At 39.9% G+C, this 24326-nt stretch overlaps 1 protein-coding gene across 1 annotated transcript in view; it reads right to left on the reverse strand.

Annotated features, from left to right (window-relative positions):
• USP54 (ubiquitin specific peptidase 54) overlaps positions 1–24326 on the reverse strand; it is an 81566-nt gene that overhangs the window by 46783 nt on the left and 10457 nt on the right. The window contains exons 2-4 of the mRNA XM_050898696.1: positions 10091–10157; positions 8207–9068; positions 5381–5473 (exon numbers count right to left, since the gene is read on the reverse strand). Of these exons, the coding sequence (XP_050754653.1) occupies positions 5381–5473; positions 8207–8353 (240 nt within the window). The 5' untranslated portion in view covers positions 8354–9068; positions 10091–10157. The remainder of the gene's footprint in view (positions 1–5380; positions 5474–8206; positions 9069–10090; positions 10158–24326) is intronic.

The following is a 24326-nucleotide window of genomic DNA, read 5'->3' on the forward strand; positions in this document are numbered from 1 at the left end:
ATGTTATTACAGAGGCGCTGCCACCGTCACTGATGGGCTCGGCCTTGGCCAGTGGCAGATCCATCTTGGAGCCGGCTGGCATTGGCTCTATCAGACTTCTCACAGAAGCCACCCCTGTAGCCCCCACCCCGCTACTAAAAACCTTGCCACGCAAACCCAATACAACAACAATCTCTCTTCCATTTTTACTTGTACTGTGCCCTAAACATTAACATAAGGTCCCCAATACGGACTGTAAAGTCAGGCACTCCTGGCTACTACCAAAATCAAATAAAAATATACTTTCCATGAGTTTTATTTAGGAGGGTGGCAGGAAAAGAAACCCAAATCACAGAGAGCTCACATCAACTAGGTGACAATTTATTAACTGCTTGATCAAGATCAAAAAAGGCAATCATTATTTGGAAGCTTCAATTACCAGTTTATTAACTCAGGAAACTGTACTTGCTGCTAGTTTATTTGTCGGGCAGTTAACTGCAAGTGCTAACTGAAAAAAAAGTTTAAACAATAAAAGTAATTCTTTTATATATTTTTACTACTGTTTTACACTGAAATACTATCTTGAGTTGGAAAAAAGCACAAAACAAGAATGAAATCTTTGCAACCAACCTATTACTGTCTCAACCATATCATGAACTTTTCATAACAAATCCCTCCATTTCAATCAAGTGGCTAATCAGAACCACGAACTGTAGTTTCAGAACCAGCACTCTAATACCCTATTGTTCTCAGTTTTCACCTTAGACAACATCATTTCTACACAGAAAATTCACATTCTTCCTGCTTTTGTTGCACATGTAAAAATTACAGAAAAGACCAGCCCTACTGGAATTTATCAATCAATAGAGCATTCTTCTTTGCGAACTACAAATAACACTCTGTCCTATATCCTGGCACTATGGAGCTCCCAGTACAATCCCTGGAAGGAGAACAAACTCTCTGTGGCATGCTCAGTACAGTGGACGGATTTCCCCCTTCCTGCCCTCTTCCAGCTGTGATAAACAAACACCAAAGCAAAGTCATGCTCTAGAAAAAGGAAAATAAAACAGAACACAGCAGACTTCAACATTAATAATAAATCAAAAAGCTGTTCCAGTGTTACAGCAGGCAAATCACATAGCAGTAAGGACAGCTTGCGTACTGGAAAAAACACTTAAATAATGCCACTTCTTAAGGAACCGTGTTTGGGATTCCAGCACAGAGTCTGCAGCTCTCCCTTGTCTTTTTATAGCTGTTCATGCAAGGTTCCTTCAAAATAACCAATGAACGTATGTCTGGAATGATTTCAAGATTCATTTTGTAGCCACATAAACATAGCCAGGTAGCACAGCAAGTTTTAAAATGACTTCAAGAATTCATGCAATGGATGTCTTCAAATGTGGTACAAAAATAAAATGTGATTTGATATCAGGTATGACATCACTGTCCCATGATCCCTCATTTTATAAAAAGTAATTTAAAATTACAAATAATATTTATACAGCTAGCTGAACATTTACAGTAAATACTGTGCATGACATCAGAATCCCTAGAAACAGTTGCAGCAAGCCAAGAAAGTGTGGAAAAAATACAACTTCTATGGTGTTATTCAAAGGCTAAATTTAGCTTAGTGAAGACTACCTTCCTCTAAAGTCAATGGTAAGAGAATGTCACCTTTAGAGCAACAGTTCAAAGTAGGGGAAGAGCGTGAACCCTCTCTGCACAACACGGGAGGTATCAGGTATTCTGTGAAGGGAACCTGGAATGGAGTGGGGGACACAACATGGACTCTTCCCCCCAGCTATTGCCCCATTCCCAGGCCAGGCTGGAATCTGAACATGCCAGCATGCTTTGGAGAAGAGTAAGCATGTCCTGCCTCCATCTTGCTTGGTCTGGACAGGTATTTTGGGTAGGACCACCTGACAGCATGCAAGGCTAATTACCTCTCCCCAGACCCTAATGGGAGATTTTCGCATGGTATAGAGCTCCAAATTCTTGTGTTCCCACTGGATCCAGCCATATCTTCTCCCTCATCTTAGCAAAGCCTAAGGCAAGATTCAAGAGAAAGAGGATGTCAAAGACCTGGAGGCTAAGATGGCATTACCCTGGCAGGACAACAGTTAAAGGCTTCCAGAGCAGACAGGAGGGCTAGGGCTGGGGAAGAGATGAGCACGGAAGGGAAGGGATGATCCTGCTGCACTGGGACATGAAACATGCTCTTGGTGATGCCTGCAGTATTAGGTGCACATTAAGCACATTATCCCATTTTTCTTATACAAGTTTACACATAGTATGTGCCAGACAGCCAGACTTTTACAGGAGGAAAATAAAAGAGCAGTTTGAGAACACCGATCCAGAGGGCAGCAGAGAACAAGTAAATACCTTCAACAGCCTTTTTTCCCCCTCTACTGCCTGCTTAAGGAGTTTACGAAGATGAATGTGACCATCTCCATGGTTTCGGGCTATCCCTTGTGCATACCTTTATCATTTAGTATCCCCACCTTTTCAGTTGCATGCAAGCAAGACAACCTATGTTTGTGGTGTTTGGTGGTTTTTTGGGGGGTGAGGGGAGGTTTGCATTCCCAATTTCACTTAAGAGTTAAGTGACACCCTTTATTACTCACCTTCATAATATTATTTGACTTGATAACAACATAAAAATCAGGGAAAATTTTCAAATATTTATGTACACACATCAACATTTTACACAAGTTCATAGAGGTGGAAACTTGTCACGATATCACCCAGAGAAAAACATAAAATTGTGAGTTGCTTTATGAACAGAGAGCCAGGAGTACAACAGTTCTATAACTTCTAACAAATTTCTACGTATTTCTCTTGTATAGTTTTACAACAGATATCTGTAAACTTTCTGAAGGTTCTGGAATAGGCTTGGGTAGAACACACTGAAACTTCCCATGAAGAACAGACTGTAGATAGAGAAAACACCAACATTTTGGTTTGGATTAAAGCCAGTTGGAATTCATTTATTTACTTTGCCAAGTATTGGTTACTGCCCATATTCAGAAATACTTGTCCAGATAATTCTTTACTTGTTTACGCATTTCTTCAGAGTTTTTCATTGTACATTGAGTTTTGTGAGCTTTAGGAATTCTGCACACAACCAGATGCAAGTTTTCTAAAATGTGCAAAAGTACTAGACAATTTGGTGCAACGTTATATCTTTGTTGGAAACTAAGGGTTGTAACACCTTCTGGCTAAGCATGGCATTGGTAAGAACTTCAGATAAGAAACAAACCAAAAAAATCCTTGCAGATATGTGGGAGCAAGAAGAGAGAGCAAGAAGAGAGAGCAGCAATTTTTTTCAAAGGCTGCTTAATTTTAAAAATAAGCATATGGCTGCAGGCATACAATTTGTGAATTCTGCCACTCTACTTGTCACTTCCAAGTTTATAATAGCATACTGCACACTTCAGCAAGACATCAAAAGCAAGGATTTTATCAACAAAACACTCTTCGACCCAATGTCTGCTTTTAATACATACATTCCAGACATCCTGTCATCTTCCAGTCTTACTGTAGTGCTTTACCCCTCTCATACTGGTACTGCTAATCCAGATGCATCTTGGTCCAGAGTTCATCTTTCAATACCAGTTCCACAAAGGTTCATCCTCTCCTTTTTCCTATAACATCTTTTTCCCCCCCTCCTCTTTTTCAGTACTCTCATTCAGAAAAAGACTTAACTATCATCTTTATATTAAAACCCCTCAACTCTGCCCCAGAATCCAGTCTACTTTCATTCAAATGGCATAACCTGTCTGATCTCCTGGTTTTTCTTTGCAATATCTTGCTGTTAGGTTAAACCCCAGAACAGCAAAAGCTTACGTTCATGTTCTTTCTGTCCTCATCTCAGCTGCCAAAGAATGCCAGCAATCACTTGGCAATATTCGAGGGCATGATCCAAGAATTAGCTTCCAATTATTTATCCCACTGAACTTAATGGATTCAAACCAGATCATGCTTAAGTCTTGCCACTTCCCTATAAGGAAGGGGATATACTTAATACTCCATCTTTTCTTTGTCTGGATAGCTGTATTTCTCACTTTGGATGTGCTACTTTGCTCCTAACCCACTGCTACATCCTCTTCTGATGATACTGCTGTAAATATCATCCCATCTCATCATTTCAACAGGTATGTCTTGAGACAAATTTCCCTTCAGAAGGAAATTACTTACCTTCTTTCATGCCTTAATGCTCTCCTCTGCTGTTCTTTTGCAAGGGAAAACCCCTCAACAACAGTCCAAAAACTCACTACATAACTCATTTCAAGCCTGTCTCTACCAGAGCACCTGTAAAGTCACTTAACAGTAGCAAGACCGCTATTATGCTATAAATATTGCCTGTGAACTTCAGACGATCTTAATTTAAATCTTGCACTCTCTCTTTTGCCGTATTTATAAGACATGCTGTCTGTCCTTTTCATTACTGCACACAGAATTCATGACAATAAATTCTCCCACAAAGAATTTATATATTTAGTTGGATTTTACATCCCATTTGTGATCAAAGAAAATGTCTCAGTCCCAATTTCAGAAAGAAAAATCACTGCTCAGGAAGATTAAAGCTGGTGTTTTCATCATGTTTGTATCACGTCCATTCCTCCCACAAGGTTAGAGGGAGCTGTGAGTTTAAGTAGCAAAACTTAGAAAGGAGGGCACAAAAAACCAGAAGCACTAAAAATTAACAGGTAGAGACACATGGAGATGTAGGATTGTGCAATTTACTCAAGTACATAACAGTACTCAGAATCAGAGCGAGCACCTACATCTTACTGTCCAGGCAGCATCTATGACAGTCAGTTATTGTATCTGCATCTACAAACAGAATTGATGTTTTTTAAAACAGAGACCACAAAGAGCTGAGCCATTTAATGCAGACATCAATATTTACAGTAGAAAATACCTTTTAGTCTTACATAATCAACAGTTTTGAACAGAAAGGCTTAAAGCTAAATGGCCTTCTCCATGTTGACATTTAAAGTAGCTCTGAAGGAAAGGTAACTTCTGAAGAGCATACTGACTGTTTACAGTATGATATTTATAAACCAAATGATAAGTTAGAAAAAAACAAACTGATGTTTTACTAGCTGAACTAATCTTTCAAACAACATGGACGCTCACAATGATCCACACTCCATTGAAAAAGAGTCCTTGTATCTGAAACTTTACCTACAATTTATTTTGTATATATTTCACAATTTATTGGCTTGAACATATTTTAAAAACAGTACTATGAGTGTCTTGAGCCAGTCCCTATCAGATTTACCTTTGCTCTCACAAATTTCCAGATGCAAGTTTGCTTACACATATTAATCAAATATTGGAAATATTTGTTTAATTTAAAAAAAAAATTGGTTTTTAATTTTTTTCCAACTTTTACCTTAAGAGCACAGAAGATGCAAGAATCGCCCATACATTTGTGTGTTGTGATTTGCCGGAAACTGCGGCGAAAAATGTCCAGATGCCAGAGAACCTGAAACACAAAAAGGAGCACAGCCAATTTTATGAATATATAAAATAAAATACTGCATAAAGCTCTGATTAAAATTGCACATGCTAAATAAACCCAGAAGTACACTAACGTCAGTGAACATCACTTTTAAAATGGGATGCCTTTTATCTAACTGCAAGTTGACATTTTCATCTTTCTTCCTCAGCTGTAGCATTCACATATATTAATTTACAGTAGGACATCCCTCTGAATTTCTTGCCATATGCTTTTAGATTGAAAAACTCGCTTCTTTGTCCGTGTGGCAGTGCCAGCTTAAACAGCACTTGTCCTGACTGCTCCCCCGCGCTGGCACAATGGCCGGCCGTGGTGCAGCCATACCGTGAGGCTGGGCAGAGCTGCCAAGGACACCCCACCGACTGCTGGGGCTGAAACTTGCCCGTCCTTCCACCTCCTAGGCAGCCTCCTTGTTCCGAGCAGAAAGCACAATGCTGGAAAAATGGAGCACCAACAGCATATACATTAACAAGCTCTTGCAAGTCAAAACAACAAATTACTAAAAGCCGTTATGCCCAATATTATCATTAGTAAGTGTATTTACATGCCATGATTACTGGCAGATTTCTAACCCTAACCTGTGTGGGCGGTTATACTTTTCTCTCAGGAATGGTGGTAATACCAGGTATGTGACCAGGTATGGTCACAGCATACAAAGGCAAGCAGGCTTTTTTATGTTCTGCTAGCAACAGCAAGAGGTAACGTTTGCTGTAGCAGCACCAAGTTTTATTCTTAAGTTTTACCACTAAATCTGTGCAATCTTGGGCAGTTATCTAAATTCGTATCTGTAAAATAGCAACAATACCGATCTCTGAGGTGTTTCACAGCCAGCTCTTTATATATAAATGTGGTTGGTGCTGGCTATTTCAGCTTCAACTAACAATAACTGGACTTTCTTGTAAGCCTCAGAACCACCAGCCTTTCAGGAGGCAGAAGCTTGCACTGAAAGAAGCCCTGACCTAAATCGTGTCCTGCCAGGTTCCGGACAGAGCAGCAAGGTCCAGGCTGGCATGTGACTGGCTAAATGCTTCGTTAGCATGAACAGAGGAACCAAACTTCTTATTTCTGATGAATTTGTCCAGAGCAACTGGCTAGAAAAAAATTTAGCACTCTGAAAAAAGTTGTGCTGGTTTCAAGAAGTGCTTCCAGCTGGAACAATTTGTTAACTAAACCATAGCATACAAATGTTACCTAAAATAATATTTAAAAACACGTTTATTGAATATTTAATCTGTAAAGTTTCCCAAAACTTCAGAATTGTCATGGCTATGTTTATACTCAAACTCTCCCTATACTTAAGGGCCTGGCAGGCAACATAAGCCTTGGAACCATCTGATTACACACCACATTCCTGAAGAACTACTGCAGACTTCACAAAAGGACAAAAAAATAATACATTTAGGAATGAGTCCAATTTTTCAATGCAATTGCCTTTGGAGTTTATCTTGAATGTTTATAGAAATACTTAAGAGTAAGGAACAACAAACATTCAAGAGCCTCTCAGACTAACACTGAATGTTAAAAAATTAAGATAAAAACCCAAGAAGTATAAATTTTACGAAATGATTACCATCTTGCTTTTTTTTAAATTCAGCTTTGACTGTAAATATTTTTGGTATCCTATCTCTCTTGAGCTTTAGAAGAAAACGGTTTATATAGAAGACTAAAGGCCAGGTCATACGCTTTCATCTTCATGTATGGCACGCAGCTGGTGTTAGGCTCTACTTAGTTCTGACCTAGGTTTGTTAACTCAGTATTAGGAGGCAGCCAGTGATTACACCTTACAACTTAACAGAAGCAATTAATACAGTACATCACTGGAAACTCCACTTTTCTTACTATAAGTTCTCTTTGTACCTAGTCCTGCATTTCATGGCATATTAAGCCTATTGAGGGTCACTGATATTTCTATTTCTGTTATTTGCATTGGGGGTATCTTGAAGCCTGAAGTTAGTCAAGAACCTAATCGTGCCCATGGGAAAAAAAAAAACCAAACCAAACCAAAACACCACAGCCACACTGTCTGTGCCACACAGATAAGCATATGAAGGGATGGAAACAGATGTGGAGAAAAGGTTTTAAACCCTGCAGCCAGAAGGACTGAATTTCAAACGTCAGACATTCAAAACATCTAAGTGGTGACAATACCACTATAGCAGCCATACCACTCCACTAAATTTTGACACAGGAAAAGGTTTTTCTTCTAAATCAAAAGGTAAAGACTCAATCATCTAAACTAAGCTACAAATCAGCAGTTAGAAAGAAAACTGGACTACATAAAAAGGATCTTGTATAGGTATTATCAAACCTTGAACTTGAGTGGTTCAACAAAAAAGTTAAATTTACTTTTAAGGAGTAGACGTACTGCAAGCTATGCAATATTCTATTATTTTAAAATAAATTTTCTGCATGTATTTTCTTCTTTGGTTGCCATATTACAAGTTTACACAAACAAGAGATTCAAGTACACTAAGTGATGACTATGTGAATGCTGTTGATTTCACCAGGAAAACCTGAAAACTAAAAAAAGCTGTTCTATAACTCAGCTAATCTGCATTTCCAAATGTAGCTTTATTCTATCTAGGCCCACAAACAATAATGTAGTCAAGCCTGGCCATATTTGTTGCACAGTTGAACCTAAGAAAATACTGCAAAAGACAAAGGACAAAGACAGAAACATTTTTTATTCTGTGCTCTTACCTGTAGCGCACTATTCAGGAAGCAACTGTTCTGTCCTGGTTCATTGCTGAGACCTTTACTGGGTGCTATTGAGGTTGTATTTCGTGGAGTAAACATGCCCTGTACATTCCCCCGACCCACAGAAAAGTAATTTCTTTTCCAAGACATCTTCCAGTTTCAGCTGTAGAATATGCAGGTTTAGGCTGGCAGAGTATTTAACTTGATTAGACCCTTCCTTTCTTTCACCAAAATTCAAAGCCGGAACAACATCCAATCTTCTTCAAATTATAGTTTAAACAGAATTTATCCTTTCGTCACGACACAAGCAGTTTGCTTCTTTTAAATCCAGCCCAGGATGCTATTCTTCATTTGATGCTTATGTATGCAAAAACCTCTTTTACAAGCAACCACATACACAGTTTGCAAAGGGAAGGAATCCATGGTCATACAAGTTCATCTGTTATGCTGCTTCTTCCTTTTCCAAACAGGCAGTGACTTCAGGGAACAAATGGCAAATCAAGGAGGTCCCAGAATCGAGAGGAGAAAAAACAACAGCTACCTCCCACACCCCAAAAACCCCAGCTTCTCTAATCCTTTTATAATCCTCTTGCAGAAGATGGGAAAAATCCAATTAGTAAGGGAGCAGAGAAACTAAAACCAGAATAAAACCTTGGCAGCTCCCTTTCAGTTACATCTGTCTTGGGTGATGAAAGAGACATTATCCGCACAGGGGAAAAAAGAAGCAACTCCAGGACTTGACAGTGAAGAGCTTTAAAGTAGCAAAAAGTCTCCAATACAGTTGTTCTAATTCTGCATGCGATCTTTAGAAGTTTCTTCTCCTGATCCTCCTTTTGCAATCAGAATGCCCAGCCGTACCAGAAAGCTTGAGAGAGAAAAATAATCAAAGGCTTGCGTCATTTAATTACTCTCTTGGTTTTGTGGTGTTCTGCCAAGACCAGTGTTGCCTCACCTCCCACCATACACTGAATCTTCTGAGACAAAGCAAAAAATATAAACCTTCCTCCACCCAAAAAATAAAATAAGATAACATGGAAAAGAACAGAGAATTCCGAGAAAAGTATGTAAGAGCAAGAGGGCTGGAGTATGTTGGAAGGGTTAAGAAGGAAGTTAGATTAAAAAAATAAAACACAACATTCATACGAACTCCATGGCAGTTTTCATATGTATCCTTTAAAATCCTAAAGTGTTACATTTATTTAAGATCTCTTAGTCATTCAAACAGTAATACAACTATTTGTGGTTCTGTGAATACATGCTAGCACGCTGTCCACACTAGAATTGCGATTTTGCACTGAACTTGGAAGGCTGGGAAGACGAAGGCACAAGGCTCTCCCCTGACTCAGCAGCCCACAGCGCTCTCCAGAGCAAAACAGTCTCCAAATTTTCTTAATCAGAAACTATGTGTATGTCTATAAAGTGTTACTTAATTTAGGTACATGGGATATACAATGTCTTCCAAGAGACATTGATGCTTCTGAAGAAGCTGGAAGAATGCTTCAATAGAAACTGCTCTTCCCACTACAAGTTCACCTTTTCCTTCATCTCACAGGAAATGTAAAAAAGAATTTGATCTAAGAAATTCCTAGAAACAGGAACTACAAGATTCATGGCAAAACATTTTTTAAAGTTCTCGTAAGTGTAGCCCACCTGTATTTACTTTACAGACAATTGCATAATATTCTCCAGGGACATTCCCAATGGCATTTAGGATTATCCCTTTTTTGATACACATAATAACAATTGAATGTACCTATTATGGCTAGTATAAGCAAGATGACTCTATTCCACACATACTGAAGTAGTAATTGCAGCATGAAGTCACTACAAAATAGACATACAGAGTTTGTGCATCAGCAAAAATTAACTAAGAGAATAATTCCTTACAAAGATATCCTGGGTATCTGTGAAGGCACGTTTTTCGCGTTCCACACAATTATAAATTCTTCATCTCCTGTCAAAACACAAAAAGAACTTCCTCAACATCTGCGAATGTGTTACGGCAACCTAACCTATTTCCTCCAATAGTAGTTTGTTTGTACTTCTATTAAACTCATTCTACAAATATTAATGAAGTCTCAGCATTGCTGTAAGGCAGGCAAATATCTATATACAGATGAATATTCTTCTTGGTTGCCAGTGTGCCATGCAAAGTTTTCAGATGTGCTTGCAAGCCTGCAGACACAGACCATTACCATGCCCGTCACGCAGCATTCCTGAGCACTGAACGTATACAGGATTCATTTCAAAGCAATTTCAGCCTCAGCCCCCTTTCTTTGCTCAATCCCTTAATGAACCATAAGCCAACCATACTGTGTGAGGTAATTCAGTTTCAAGCAATAATTTAAGGATCTCTGTCAACCAACACCACTTGCAATAGGTGCAGTAGCTAAGCCTGCACCGCAGAGACAGAGCATAACGCTGCGTGGAATGAGCTGAGGCAAGCAGGCTCTGTGCTAACTCACAAAAAACCCTGAGCCAAGCACTCTGTCGTCTTCTTTCCACAGCACCCATGAAAAGATGGAGAAAACAATCCAAAACATGCCCAAGATGCACAGCTGTGAGCAGCACCTATTCAGTGGACTTCAAGTTCAAAACAAGATTCTGCTCTCAAAATGGGCTAAAAACTTTAAGTACTTTTTGAGCCAAGCTGCCTCAGGTATGACAAAAGTGAACACATTTTTTCTATTGATTTTTATTGTCTTGGAACCAGAATCAGATTAGAGGCTTTGTAATTCACCTGCCATTGCAGCAAGACTACTGCAGGCTCTCCAGGACTCTCATAGTAGCCATGCAAGCTTACTACCTGCACTACATTTGCACAGGCTTAGCAGAACTGACTTCTTACCGTACGTTTGCTATGATCGCTCACAGGAGCAAGTTCAGTTTGCTCATTTGGCTATATGGCCTTTCCAGAGCTAAGAACACGCAGCAAACACTTAAGCTGGTAACCACCCAGTTATGACAAAACCAGATCCCTGGAGATAAATGGCAGCTTCACACTTTGCCAACCTCTAAAAACTTACCAACATTATATAATAGCTACAAAATGGAATCCTAATTAATCTGAAATATATGTAAGACACTATTCATATGGATTACTTACAGACCCACTTACCTTCTACTCTACCATAAAAAGGGTAACAAAAAGCAAGCAGAAAAAAAGAATTTTTGTAAAAAACAGCCATCATTATTAAAATATCCTGGTTTGTTTTCACCACCACTGACAAACCATCAGTAGAAAAAAAACTAACCCTCCCATACTTTAAACACCCAACAAAAAATTGCTAAGAAAACAGCAGTGATCTGTAAGGGAAGAGGAAGGCTATTGCTGTGCAAGCCTGTCAGCAGATGTAGGTGTTCTCCAAACATGCTACTTCTCCCAGACACTGTTAGCTTTGTAAGCGGTCCCAACCACAGAAGAAAAAACAAAATTTACTTTCTGAAATGAAATCACAGTAACACTTTGGTGATATATGCCACAAGCTTCAGAGAATTACATAGTTAAGTGAGAAGAAAACATTTTCATATATTGTTTCTGATTAAAGAAGTTTTTGAGAAAGACTGCTCCCCTATTAAGAACACATACAAGCCAACAGCTTTTTAATAGTACAAGGAAAACACCTGCAATTGAATTGCCAATGGAGTTTACAATGCTACAGAAGGCTGGAAATGTTAGGTGACAACAACTGCAGCTCCACATAACTCTTGTGTTAAAAAAAACAAAACCAAAAAAACCACACACACAAAACAAAAAACAATGAAAAAGCCACCAAAAACCACACACCACACCCCCCCCCCAGATGACAGATTCAAAAGCTGTAGCTACTGTATGTCCCCGTGGCATCTTGGCATGACTCCAGAAAACTCAGTCTGAAGTAAAAGAGAGAGGTATTATCAGACCTGAGAAAACTGTTCTTAGAGAAAAGAGACAGGATTCTCTTTGCTGGAAATTTTACTAATACAGAAATATCATCAAAATAGGAGGAATGCCAGATACAAAAGCATAAATGATGCTCTTGGTTCATTACTCAACACATTATCTTAGAGACACAATGAACTGAGGCAGAAAGCCTAAAAACTCTTAAGGTACTTGAATTTTGTTTATCATATTAAGAACACTATTCAGTGGAATAAGGCACAAAATTAATCTAGCCAGCATGATTAAAAAAAGCTAACTATATCCCTGAAAAGTTGCACAGCCTTATAATAATGTTATACAAATGTTATAATAAAGAGTAAATAATATATTTTAAAAACTATATAAGAGTCTATAATAATAAAAAGGAAATCAAACATTCTAGATCTTCCCTTGAATTCACGCTGTTTGGCAACAGCTTCCTTCGGGAAGGAGGGAGGGCTCCCAGCCACAGAGACAGGCTCAATAGACAAGAGAAGGGCATGGGGCACCACTCCCATCGCATCTCCAAGCAATGCAACCCCAGAGCAAAGCTGGCCATGGTTCAGCACATACTTCTGGCCCGAAGAAACCCAAGTCTGTCCTTGCGACAGCATAGCACAGCACTCTACAAGACATGTACCACAGAAGAGTTCAAGTCCCTGTTCATTCTCATATTCACTTGCTAAATCGATCACATAGAAACGTAACATCTCAAGTTGCATCCTTCGTTCCCTGGTGAGGTCCCACTATCACTGTTCATTTTGAGGGGAAAAAAAATTCTAACACTCCTCTCTTACTGCAGTCTCATGTGTCTCCAAATATTTTAGGCTATTGCTTGATGAACCATTCCAGGCACGTGGCTGAATTAAAACAACCCATTTAGGAAAGGAGATGCTTGCATTTAGCATTAGGCATGGCTGAAACCACCAATTAAGTATTTATCACACTGTTAAATAAGAGCAGAGGTCCAGAATTTATTTTTCATTACTTCTATTTCTGAAGAAACTTTCAAAACACAGAACGCAGTAAATGCTTCAATGTGTGAATGTGTGTGTTTTTAGAAGAGAGACCCCCACCCCCAAGATCCTACCACCTTTTCTGGCAGTAGGGAGTAGGTTAATGGTGTTGAGGGCAAATTGTCCTTTCACATGCCGCAACACCTCTGAAAGCCTAAAACAGATGAGAAATGGCTTTTAAATCCCTTATTTAAATATTTTTCACAAATAAAAAAGAAGAAAGAAAGAAAGAATTGTCCAAGACAATGGATTCTGGTGAAAATTTTCACCCAGACAGCTCCTGTCAGGGTGGCTCTTTCGGTGAGGAAGCACAGGAACAAGCCCTTTGACTGATCCCATAGCTGTTCTCAACTACAGGGAAAAAGTTTTCACAACTAGAGGCTTGAGAACATACTTTGACCATGTAGCTGAAATGATGAAAGTATTTGCTGATTTTTGCATGGATGAAATTATATTTAATTGCAGAGCTATCAATATTAAGACCTTCATTTACAGTTTAGACATTACAAAGGACAGCCAGCTTAGCAAGTCAGTCTAAATTCAAATCTTGAAGGTGATGAAATAGAGGGACAGAAAAAGTTCCCATTACCAAATAACCATGAGGCTGGATGAAGCAAAGAGTGAACAGGGCAGTGATCTTAAAGGTAAACATGCACAACCAAAGACGGGATGACTTCCTCCTCTTGAGGATATCTCCTCTTTTTGAGATTCTTAGCTAGCCAGAAATACTGGACAGATTTCTTTGCGCACCTACACAATACAGCGTAACTACAAAAAGGTACAATTATTTCCATTCATCTCTATCTCCAAGAATTTTTTCATAGTGCAAATGGGACAATAGAGAAAAAAAAACTTTCTGCTTTCATTTTCTCAGTCTTGATTGCTATGCTGGGAGAAAGAGGGGAAAAAAGCCTGTGATGCTTTTGCTGTCAAGCTTACACCCATTTGTCAGTCTTCCTCTTAAAGGCACAACTTAATTACCCGGCTCTGTGCTACTTGTGCCTAGCAGGTGGAACCAGGAACTGACAGCACTGCTGATGCCCATGACAGACTCATCCTGGTCTTCCTTATTTTTCATTCTGCTATTGCACAATTCCTAGTCTGTGAAGTGTTGTAAAGTTACAACAAAGCTGTGAGTATCAGAGACCCTAGGCTAACTCCCCAGAACCATGTCAGAAAACATACTCGGAGTTTGCTTAAGGTTATGGTAAATGGTCTTTCAGACACCAGGGAAAGGTTTCCACTCACCTGATGCAAAAGTAATTATCCAAATGTTAGGCTAAAAGTTGCTAGTGAAGACCATCAAAATGATCTTGGAGTGAAGATTAAAAACAAAAGTTTCCACAAATCCACAGATGTACTTCTTTAGAGACTAAGCGTACAGCAAGCCTGTGACAAACACTACAGGTTTCCCAGAAGACATAATGAAGGCCATTTCTGAGAGACCATCTCATGATAATGGAAACCAAAACTGAAGGGACTAGACAGAACAGTAAGCAAACTGGGATAACACATCCTTGACTAACACTGAAGTAATTTCAGTCACTACCACTGTATTTGTACAGCCTACCAACCACTAAAAGAAACTGTAGGCAGGATACTGATGGGCCAAATTGCCTCTTGGGAATACAGCTCCCTGAAGTGGCAATGTTGACATTTCTGAACTAGTAGACAGCTTACTGCTTCTACAGTGACTGGAGAGAGAAAACTGAACAAGTTTTTTATGAAGAAAGAATATGTTCTTATACCAACTTTTCAAACCAACAAATAACCCATGAAAAACAAAAACAAACCCACTCTATGTTCCTGTTAACTGCTCAGACCAACAAGAGGCGTGAAGAGATCATGTTCTGCAGAAACACCCCAAAGTGAGATTCTGCAAGCTGCTAGGGTCAAGCATAGCTTTATACCACATGAAGATGTTCTTTAGAGCAAGCAGTTCTCCAACTTCTTCATCCAAAATGCTTGTGGGTTTTATAAAAAACTATAGTGGACTGCCTCTTAAAACAGCATAATGAAATCTTGCAAACACTTACCTAATCTGAATCATTTGATTTTAAGCCTGACAGTCAGCCAAATCTATTTAAAGAGCATCTCTCAGTAAAAAAGCAGCAGAAAGCCATTGGCTTTGAACTGCAGAAGGTTCAGTGACGGTGGAGGGCTAGAAATTTCTACCTACTCAAGCTCGAGGGGAACCTCTCTGCTTCTTCCCAACTGCCTGCAGGTGCTTCTCCGGGGTTACAAAGTCTTAGCAGTCATTTCTGCGGCCCTTCCTGAAAGGACGTCAGCTGATAAACACCTGTCTTCTGTGCAAACTTACAACCACATAGACTTTTGTTCAAAATAGTGGAAAAGTACGTCACTTATCCCATAGAGCTACTGAGAGAGTAGGGTAGCTGTGTCCAGACTTTCATAAAGCAGTTAAGAGAACTCAAAGTATCCAGTTGGCTCTCAAACAATCAGAAAAGCTATTAAAACCCATCCAGTAAAGAGCTCTAATACAACATGACAACCATTCAAAGGCAAAGTACAATAAAAAATAAATAAAAAAGCCAAACACACAGCTCTAAATATCTAAAGTCAGCATTACAGCCTTTTCTGATTGAAAATAACTTAACCTGCAAGAGGATCTAGAAGTTTCTGGAGGAAAGCATCTCTTCTTGGAGACTGCAATTTATAAGAGCACAATGTGGGATAATCGAGTGACAAAGGGCTTCTGTTCGAAGACAAACAATGAGATGAGGTCAGAACTAGAGACGCAAAGGCCACGTTATTTACTTTGTGTGGGGCTTATTGCCAAAACACACTTCACTCCCCAGATAAAACTTTTACTCATATCCAAAACACGGTATTAATAACCACTGATCTCATGCATCACAGTACTTTCAGCACATGCATTTGCTGTGGAGGTTACAGGGAACGGAGGCAGACAAGCCCACAGCTTTGTGTCCTACTTCCCAAATCCTTCGGAAGCAGCTGCCCCCCTTTCTGTTACACAGCCCAAAGGATCTGTTATCTCAACAACTTTTCTGACAGTTGAAGAGGGAAGGAATATACATAAAATTACAAAAGTCTGCCCAGCCTGAAGCAAATTCAAACCATTTCAAAACAATTTGCACTCCCTTCAGATCTCCCCTTCACAGTTGCCTAGCTCTTTAAGACTGCTGCATATGATAATAAAAGCCTGCATCTTAACACACCTGCATTTCCAAAGCGCTTATCCTAAAGTTTTGTATTACTTTCTACATGAAGTCTAAGTTTATTCTCCCAAAACTGTACTTAAAAAACACCCTACCTACCCGTAGGATGAGTGCTGGACATTTCACAAGGAGGAAGAGTGGGGTGAAACCAGCTTTTCATCCCACTCCATATGGAACTTGTGGAGTTCAGATAAATGGGGAAAACACAAGAGCTTCAAATGTTATGCAAGTGCTCAAAAGCAGTTAAACATCACCAGTCAATCCTGTGTAACACAGGAAATCACGACAAATAGGAACAGGGCAGCTGTCAACCATATGGTGAAATGGAAGGTTCTGGTTTGATTCTAGCAAACGCTCAGCCAGCCTCCTGCTGCCAGTTATTCCCTTTCCAAATCTTCACCTTGGCTCTCCAAAGGGGAGCTTCAAGCTGAATTCAGTATTTGATTCAATTTCCAAATATAAACAAACATTTTCATTGCAAAATGCTGTGTTTTACAGACATCAGCTATTGCAACAAGATTTCAAGGCCCTTTTTCCCGTGGCACCTTATTCACAAGAAAATAATCTCATCTCTCTTCCAATAATACCACTGACCCAAGAAAACAAAAGTTTTCTACTTTGGCTTGCAAATTCCAGCCCAACAATTACTAAAGAGTTCCTAGAAGCTTTCAGAAGTAGCCACTAGTATTCAGCCACGTAGGGCTTAATGACTGATGACTTTTTAAATCCTAAAATCCTGCTGCCATTCTTTTCCTGACCTTGCAGACTTTCACTGCTGAACAGAAAAATTCTTCCTCTTCTATAACAGCTACCTTGTTATAACTATGAGTTCTCCTGTCAATCTTCACACCCCTTTCCTTCCTTAAAACAGAAGTCAGTAGCAATCAGCTCCCAAAATGAGATGCTGTTCACATTACAGCACCACAAAATCCCTCTGTTTCATTAAACTCTATTTCATCATACCTCGATTTCAGTAACGTTTGAAACACCTGAATGTGTTAATACACACACATCCACACAGAATAAAAACCACAGGTAAGCAAAAAATGGATTTTGCAGGAAAACAAGCAAAGATAAGAACTCCAGCACCATTAGTACTTCAATTTCAAAGGAAAGACAATGCAGACTAAGCAAAGGCAGCAACACATTGAGAGTAGCAATAGACTTCGGCCAAACGGATGGACAGCCTTTGGGTGGAAAAATAGGTCTTTCTGGTGATGTGTTAAGAATCTCCAAGTCAAATACTGCAATGCACTGTTCTCTCCAGGTAGTGCTCAAGGGGAAAGACAACACTCAGGGCAGAAATCAGTTTCCTCAATACAGGCACATAATGGACTTTCTGATACCACTGGCTAGTGAAAACCTCCACAGAGAATGGGCAGACACAATTCCCACCTCCCTCGTGATCAACATCTGGGGCCAGACAATATATTTGATAGTACCATAAAAGCATTTACTCCCTCCCTCTTTTCTCTTAGCTCAGGATAGTATTTGGTATTCAAATAATAGTTACAGCTTATTCTCAAATTATTAATTCACTGTATTTTGTGTTTTATCTATACCATCATCACTATGTATCAAGATGGCTTGTAACACTCACGTTCTTGCCAGACTAATAACATACCAAGGTGCAAAACTAAAGCAGTATAGAGGAACTCATGCAAACAAAGCATAGGCAGAGTGAGTAAAGAAAGAGAGAGCAGCAGTTTAAGGTGCCTGTGCTGGGTCCCAGTATTAAATGCTTACATCATTTTTTCCTGCCTTGCTAAAACTGACAGGCAGAAGGAGTGCTGCTGCACCACAGAACATTATATAGATTAATACTTCTACATAAAAATATAAAACCATGCACCCAGCATCCACAACATGCTGATTATTCCTCTTTTTTTAAGCAGTCATCTGTGCTGTATAGCTATAAATAACACTTCAGCAGAATCACGAGTGTGCACACACATGCATAAGCACTTAATAATCTCAACTTGGGTTTAAGATCATTACTATTTAGTTTTAGAGGAATAAGCATAACTAATAAGAGCATGGAAACTCATTTTTGCTTCGTTTGGCTTTGTATACAGAAGCATTTTCCCGCAAAACCCACTGAAGACTTCAGAACCTGAGTAGCAAAAACACTTGCACATACCACAAGAAAAAGCATACTGAATCAAAACATCCCGTATCCAACAGCAGTTAATAGCATATGGGAAGGGTAAAACAACGAAACAGGTTGGGGGAAACATACCATGATAACATACACCTCACCAACAACCTGGAACAGACAAGCAGGGGGAGTAGAACTCAAAGTCTGATTTCTTGTTTTCTATACAACTAGGAGACCAGCAGAAGAAAACATCTGATCAATGCATTTAGGGAAATTACAGAGGAAAAGACTCTCTGTGCAAGCTGATGAGGGTTTTTTTTTTTTGTCCTTTTTTAAATAGGAAGCAAATAGACATGACCAAGCCTCAAAACTTTATATCCCAAACTTGCACATGGTGCTCTTGTCTCCCACTAGCAAATAAAGCATTTGTAATATGCTGCCATGGCTTCCCTGTGGTCCTGCACCCCAAGACCAGACCTGGCCATTGATGGCTGAGCCGACAGCCGCAGACATACTGTGCCTCTCCTCAGCTGCAGCCCCAATCCATCATACGATCTCATAAAGTAAGTGGCCATTTTGCAGAGCTCTGTATTTTAAAGAAGAGGAGGATGACAACTGAATGCACAACAGTCCTGAACTCACAACTAAACATCAAATACAGGCAAGGTCACATAATGATTCCTGCAAACACAGGAAAGGAGCCCTTGTATAACAGGACGTGCAGCTACCTCCGTTACCTGAAATTCTACTTTCATTACGAAGTCCCTTACAAATAGACAATTTACTCTGCTTAAATTGTCTAAAAATGTCTTCTGGTATAAGAAATTCTGAAAGATGTACTAGAATAAATATTCTGGAGAACAAAAAAACCCTGCTATCTTTTTATCAAGCAGTTGTAAAAAAAGCCTTCAAATCCAGTTCAATCTATTTCACTGTGTGAAATTTGGAGTAGATGGCTAAAACAGGCAAAAGGTACTTTCTTTCATTTTCGTATACAGTATGTTTGTCAGAAGTACATTTCAGAAACTAAAACATTACAGAATACGCATAGTATACACAGATGGAAGTTTCATGTGTGCAAAGCAGATTGTATCCTATAAACAAGTTTCCTGAAATACAGACCTTTCATTTTATGTTAAAACTAAAAGTAAGGTGAAGCCATAAGATTTGCATATGAACTTTCACAAAACTCTGGCCTCTTTGAATTCAAAGTCTGAATTCAAATTTCTAAGTTATGATTCAAAGGGACTGTTTATGTAAGTCTTACCAAATCCTACCATAAAGAACTACTTCCATACTGATTTTAAAAACTTATACAACTCTTTCCTTACAGATTTTAATATCTTAAAATCTTGGGATCTGCTGGAAATAAAGCTGCTGTTCATTCTATAAAATGCAGAAACAATGATACAATTACCTTGTATCAAAACCAGTCTTATGGAGATGATGTTATTGTTTTCATTCAAAAAGGTTATTTCATCTTCACCAGAAAAGTACTGTGAAACTACCAAATGCAAAAGGGATTATTTTGTGTCCTGCTGTGGCCTGGAGAGATCCACAAAGCATGAAAGAGACTCTTGTTAAGTACAAGCAGGCTCTGTCCTAATGGGTCACAGAAGCAGAAGCTGCGCAAATGCAGTATAATACAAGTTGAACAGACCAGTTGGGTGTTGGGGTAAGAAAAAGAAGAATGATGTCAACAGCTTTGATTTATTTTTTTTCTCTGCCTGGCGATGAAATGACACTACTGAGTGGCACCAGAAGCTCCCTACAAAAAAAACTAGGAAGTGCTTGAGGGGAGGTATATACCATGAAAGGAGCCTTTCCACATTTTTTGCGGGTTGCTCATTGGCAGAAAAAGAGCATGAAGAGGTAGCTCACAAGAGTTCCTCTCTTTGCAACTGAAAGAAGCCTGTTAGATGTGAAATTAAAACAGAATTCTGTGGGTGCCCAGGGAAGTTATAATACATTTAAACAACTGATACCTGTGGAGAGGAAAACATCCTTAATAAAACTTTTTGTTCTTGTTATTTTAAAACAGAATGAAAAAGAGCAGGTTTGAGGGTATGTACCTCTGCCCCAGGTACAAAAACGAGGCCTTGCCTGACAACACTGCAAAGTACCCAGCCAACAACAAACGTTAAAGCGACTGAGTTCAACACTGAAAGAGTAGCTAGAGAAAACAGCAGCCTTGCTCAACTTCGGACAACAGGATTTCAGCCTGGACTGTAAATAAAAGGATGCTTACTTCAGATATTTATTTTAATTTCTTTCAGTAGTGGTTCAACTATTTCGATGCTGCTGTGGGTCTGAGCTCTACTGAAAAGCAAGCAGCTACTTCTATTACTCTCCCAAATTTGATCCTACACTGATGGCTGAAACCACTTGTGAAACTAAAGCCAACGTGCGTCTGGCAGAAACCACATACCCTTCCAACAGTGACTCCCAGGACTGCTGCAAGGTTAAGCACAAAGGATTACACAGCTTCTGGCTTATTCCAGCCCAGAACACAAGAAATTTAGAAAGCACAGCATCCTAAACTGGTATGTTATATTTTTTCTACTCAGTTCATCTTTTTTTTCCCCTGTAAAGAGAAGTAGTCAGCCTAAATTGATGTGTGTCAGCCCTTCAAGCAGAGTGCCTCAGGGAACAGGGCTGGGGGTGGAGCACAGAGAAGCTTTGAGGTAGGGTCTCGGGCAAGAGATGACAGCGGCTCTAGGGGTTCTTCTGCTCCACTACATGCAGCAGGGGATGGGGAAGTAACTGGGTCTCAGGATGATACTGTTTATGTGTTTGGTTTCTGGCTTCTAATTATGTGTGCGATCCTTTTAAGAGCATGGCTGTGCCATGTAGCACCCTTGGGGGCAGGGGTACAGCCCCACCCTGCCCTGTCCCCCTCGGGGAGGTGCCAAGGGTGTTCAAAGGGGAGGGCTCCAGGGACTGCAGGGTATGGCTGGTCTTAGATATGGCACAAAATTTCTGATAGACATTTGGGGCCACTCAGTGACTGACAGGTTGGGAAGCAGAGACATAGTGGGCAACAGGAAAGTTGCACACAAGCTTACTTTCGATTTGTTTTCACTAGTTCTTTGGAATTTTCTCTTTAAAAAACCCCAAATTTCTAGTACTTATTTAAATAAAATTTGGCTTTTTTTATGTTAAAATCCTTTCAGTCTTTTGGGAGCTCACCACAGGAGAAGGGTTAGACACGTCCACCTCAAACCTGTGGAGGACTCCATATCCTGCCATGGCAATCCAAGATGGTCTGCCAGGCTTGCTTCTTCCCACAGCTCCCAGTCCAGATTCCACAGCCGCCCCCACACCAGCACCACCTGGAGCTGGTCACAGGACAGAGCCTTCACCTTCCAGCTGCACAGCAGAGTCACATGCCACACGTTACCCACACCACCTCTTGCCAAATCCTGTTAGGACAAGACCTGTTGATATTGCTCCAGGCTCACGTATGTGAGCACTGTAACGCTGTACAATATAACTCATTTTCCCCAGAATTCCCTAGACAATACACTGGTGACAAAAAGCTGCTGAAGGGACATAACTCTTACATTTGACAGAAGTGGGTCTGAAGAAGATCAGCAACTTGGTACAGAAACAGATGCAGATCCAGAACACCAGCAAGGCAATAAAAGGACAAAACCAAACACTGTCCTGTTTAAAAGTCCTCTCCCTCAGAATAAGCAGCCTTCAAGGAACAATCACCTGACATCTGGGAAAGCAACATCTGTAAAAGCTATCCTTATCAAGAAGGGTTACCACACCATGATGGTATTTTCAGTCACCATGTTACACCACAATAAATGCTTTGTTGAGAAATCAATTACAAAATGTTCCTTCAATACTAGAAGAAAGCATTCAGACACACTGTTACTATTATTATTATTATTATCCATTGCTTAACCAGCATTACAACATGTAACACTTCCTTATACGCACCTGTAAGGGAGACAGGAAAAAATAAGAATATTCTATCCAGATTAAAAGTCTATGCATCCTTCCTCTGTGATTAAGAAAATAAAATAAATCATACACGTGTGTGTGTGTACACGTGCAATCAAGTGGCTGCCCTGGAAAAATCTTACATTTCTGGTCAATCGGGACTGAAGTCACTCTATTTGAAGCTAAACCGCTCTGAGCTTGAGCCAAAATGTACAGTGTTAGATGTATCTCCTTTGCTAGACTAGAAGGAAGTTTTTCTGGCTTTTTAGAATTCTCATTTTTTTCCCAGTCCGCCGAAGTTCTCCAATTCCAATATACTCTGGTGACCCAGGTACTCACCAATTAGGACAGCAATAGTAACGCACATCCTGTTCTGGAATTGAGTACATGAGAAACTTAGAGAAAACTTGCGGAATTTCATACGTATTAATACATCAGTTAAAAAGACTATTATTATGATCCAAAACATCAGAACCCGAAAAGACGCAAATGGAAAATGGATGAAATGACATGGCTGTGACACACTATTCTTTGGAAGAAGTAATCTTGTCTCGCAGCTTACATCCGTGACAACTCCCAGGAGAAACAGCAACTGATTAACATCACTTGGCTCTTGGTGGAGTCAAAAACTGTGTCGTACTGCAAAACCTTCCTACAAATGCATTTGTTCTAGCTCTCTTCATTTTGCTTCTTGATGACTAGAAAAACTCTTTTTCTTGAATCAAAGTATATAGATATGTTTATATCTATTCAGAAGGGTAGTATGAGCATATCTTCTCTAACACATTGCTTTGACTATATTCCCACTATTCTCCCTTCCTGTGGTACATCAGTCTCCCTGCATTCACTTCTCACTTCTAAGGGCCCTCAGGTCTAGCAAAATATTGACTTGCCCATTTTTAAGTGCATTATTAAATCCTGCCCCAAAAGTTGGTGGTGCCAGCCTTCACCAGCCGTTTGTTACATTTTAAAGCAAGTGCTTCTGTTGTTTCTCCCTCAGAGAAGATGGAAACGTACCAAAAACATCTACAAAACTATCTGGTTATCCTCCAAATCACTCCTTTCCTGCCAAGCACGGAGAAGCTCAGCAGCAAGGCAGCAGGTGTGCCAAAACTATTGTTCATCATGACAGCCACCACAGTCTGCTTCCTTCGCTCCTCTGGCTGTTTGTCATGTTTCTCTGGCCTTAGACGGGGAACTCTCTAACCTGGAGTCAGCCTGTTTGGGTTTTTAAGACACCTAAAACTCTGAGATTACTGCCGTAACCTATAGGCGTAACTACATTATAAATAAACAACTTCAGAAAACACGTAAACCCCTGTATGTCCACCGCAACGCTTCTCTGTTTGTCAAAGAAAAGCAAGAGGTTTCTTGAACTGCCAGTTTAAAAAAAAAAAAAAAAAAAGCCTAAGGCTTCTCTAACTCCCACCAAGTACAATGTACTAGAAGAAGGACCTATCGTCTCAGACAGGCAATGTCTGAGAGTGACCTTTTTATATGAATAAATGAACCCAAAATCTCACAGCCACCAGAGTAGGGAAGAGGGCACTCCCCTCTCTCCACCCCAGTGCTCTGGGGCGGGCAGTTAACACCTCTGCCCTTTGACTCACAGGAGCAAATTCAGCTCACAAAATTAGCACTTTTGGGGGGATAGGAAGAGGGGAGGAGAGGGGCTTGCTTTATTTCCTACTGGTTTAGTAACCTGAATCAACTCATCAAGAAATTATAGCCAGGGCAAGGAGAGCGGGACTTCCTCTTCCAGGTGTGGATCAGCTGAGCCCTGCCTCAGCAGACTACGATCAATCTCTCAGGCAGCCTAAAACACACTGCGATTGCAAAGAAGTTATTCCTTCAAAAAAAATTTGGAATGCTTTTGAACAGGCAGAATGTTTATTATACTGAATGATGAGCAGTGGAAATGATACATAGATTATTCCCCCCCCCCCTTCCGGTG

The sequence above is a fragment of the Gymnogyps californianus genome, chromosome 6, assembly GCF_018139145.2.
Source record: "Gymnogyps californianus isolate 813 chromosome 6, ASM1813914v2, whole genome shotgun sequence".
NCBI lineage: Eukaryota > Metazoa > Chordata > Aves > Accipitriformes > Cathartidae > Gymnogyps > Gymnogyps californianus.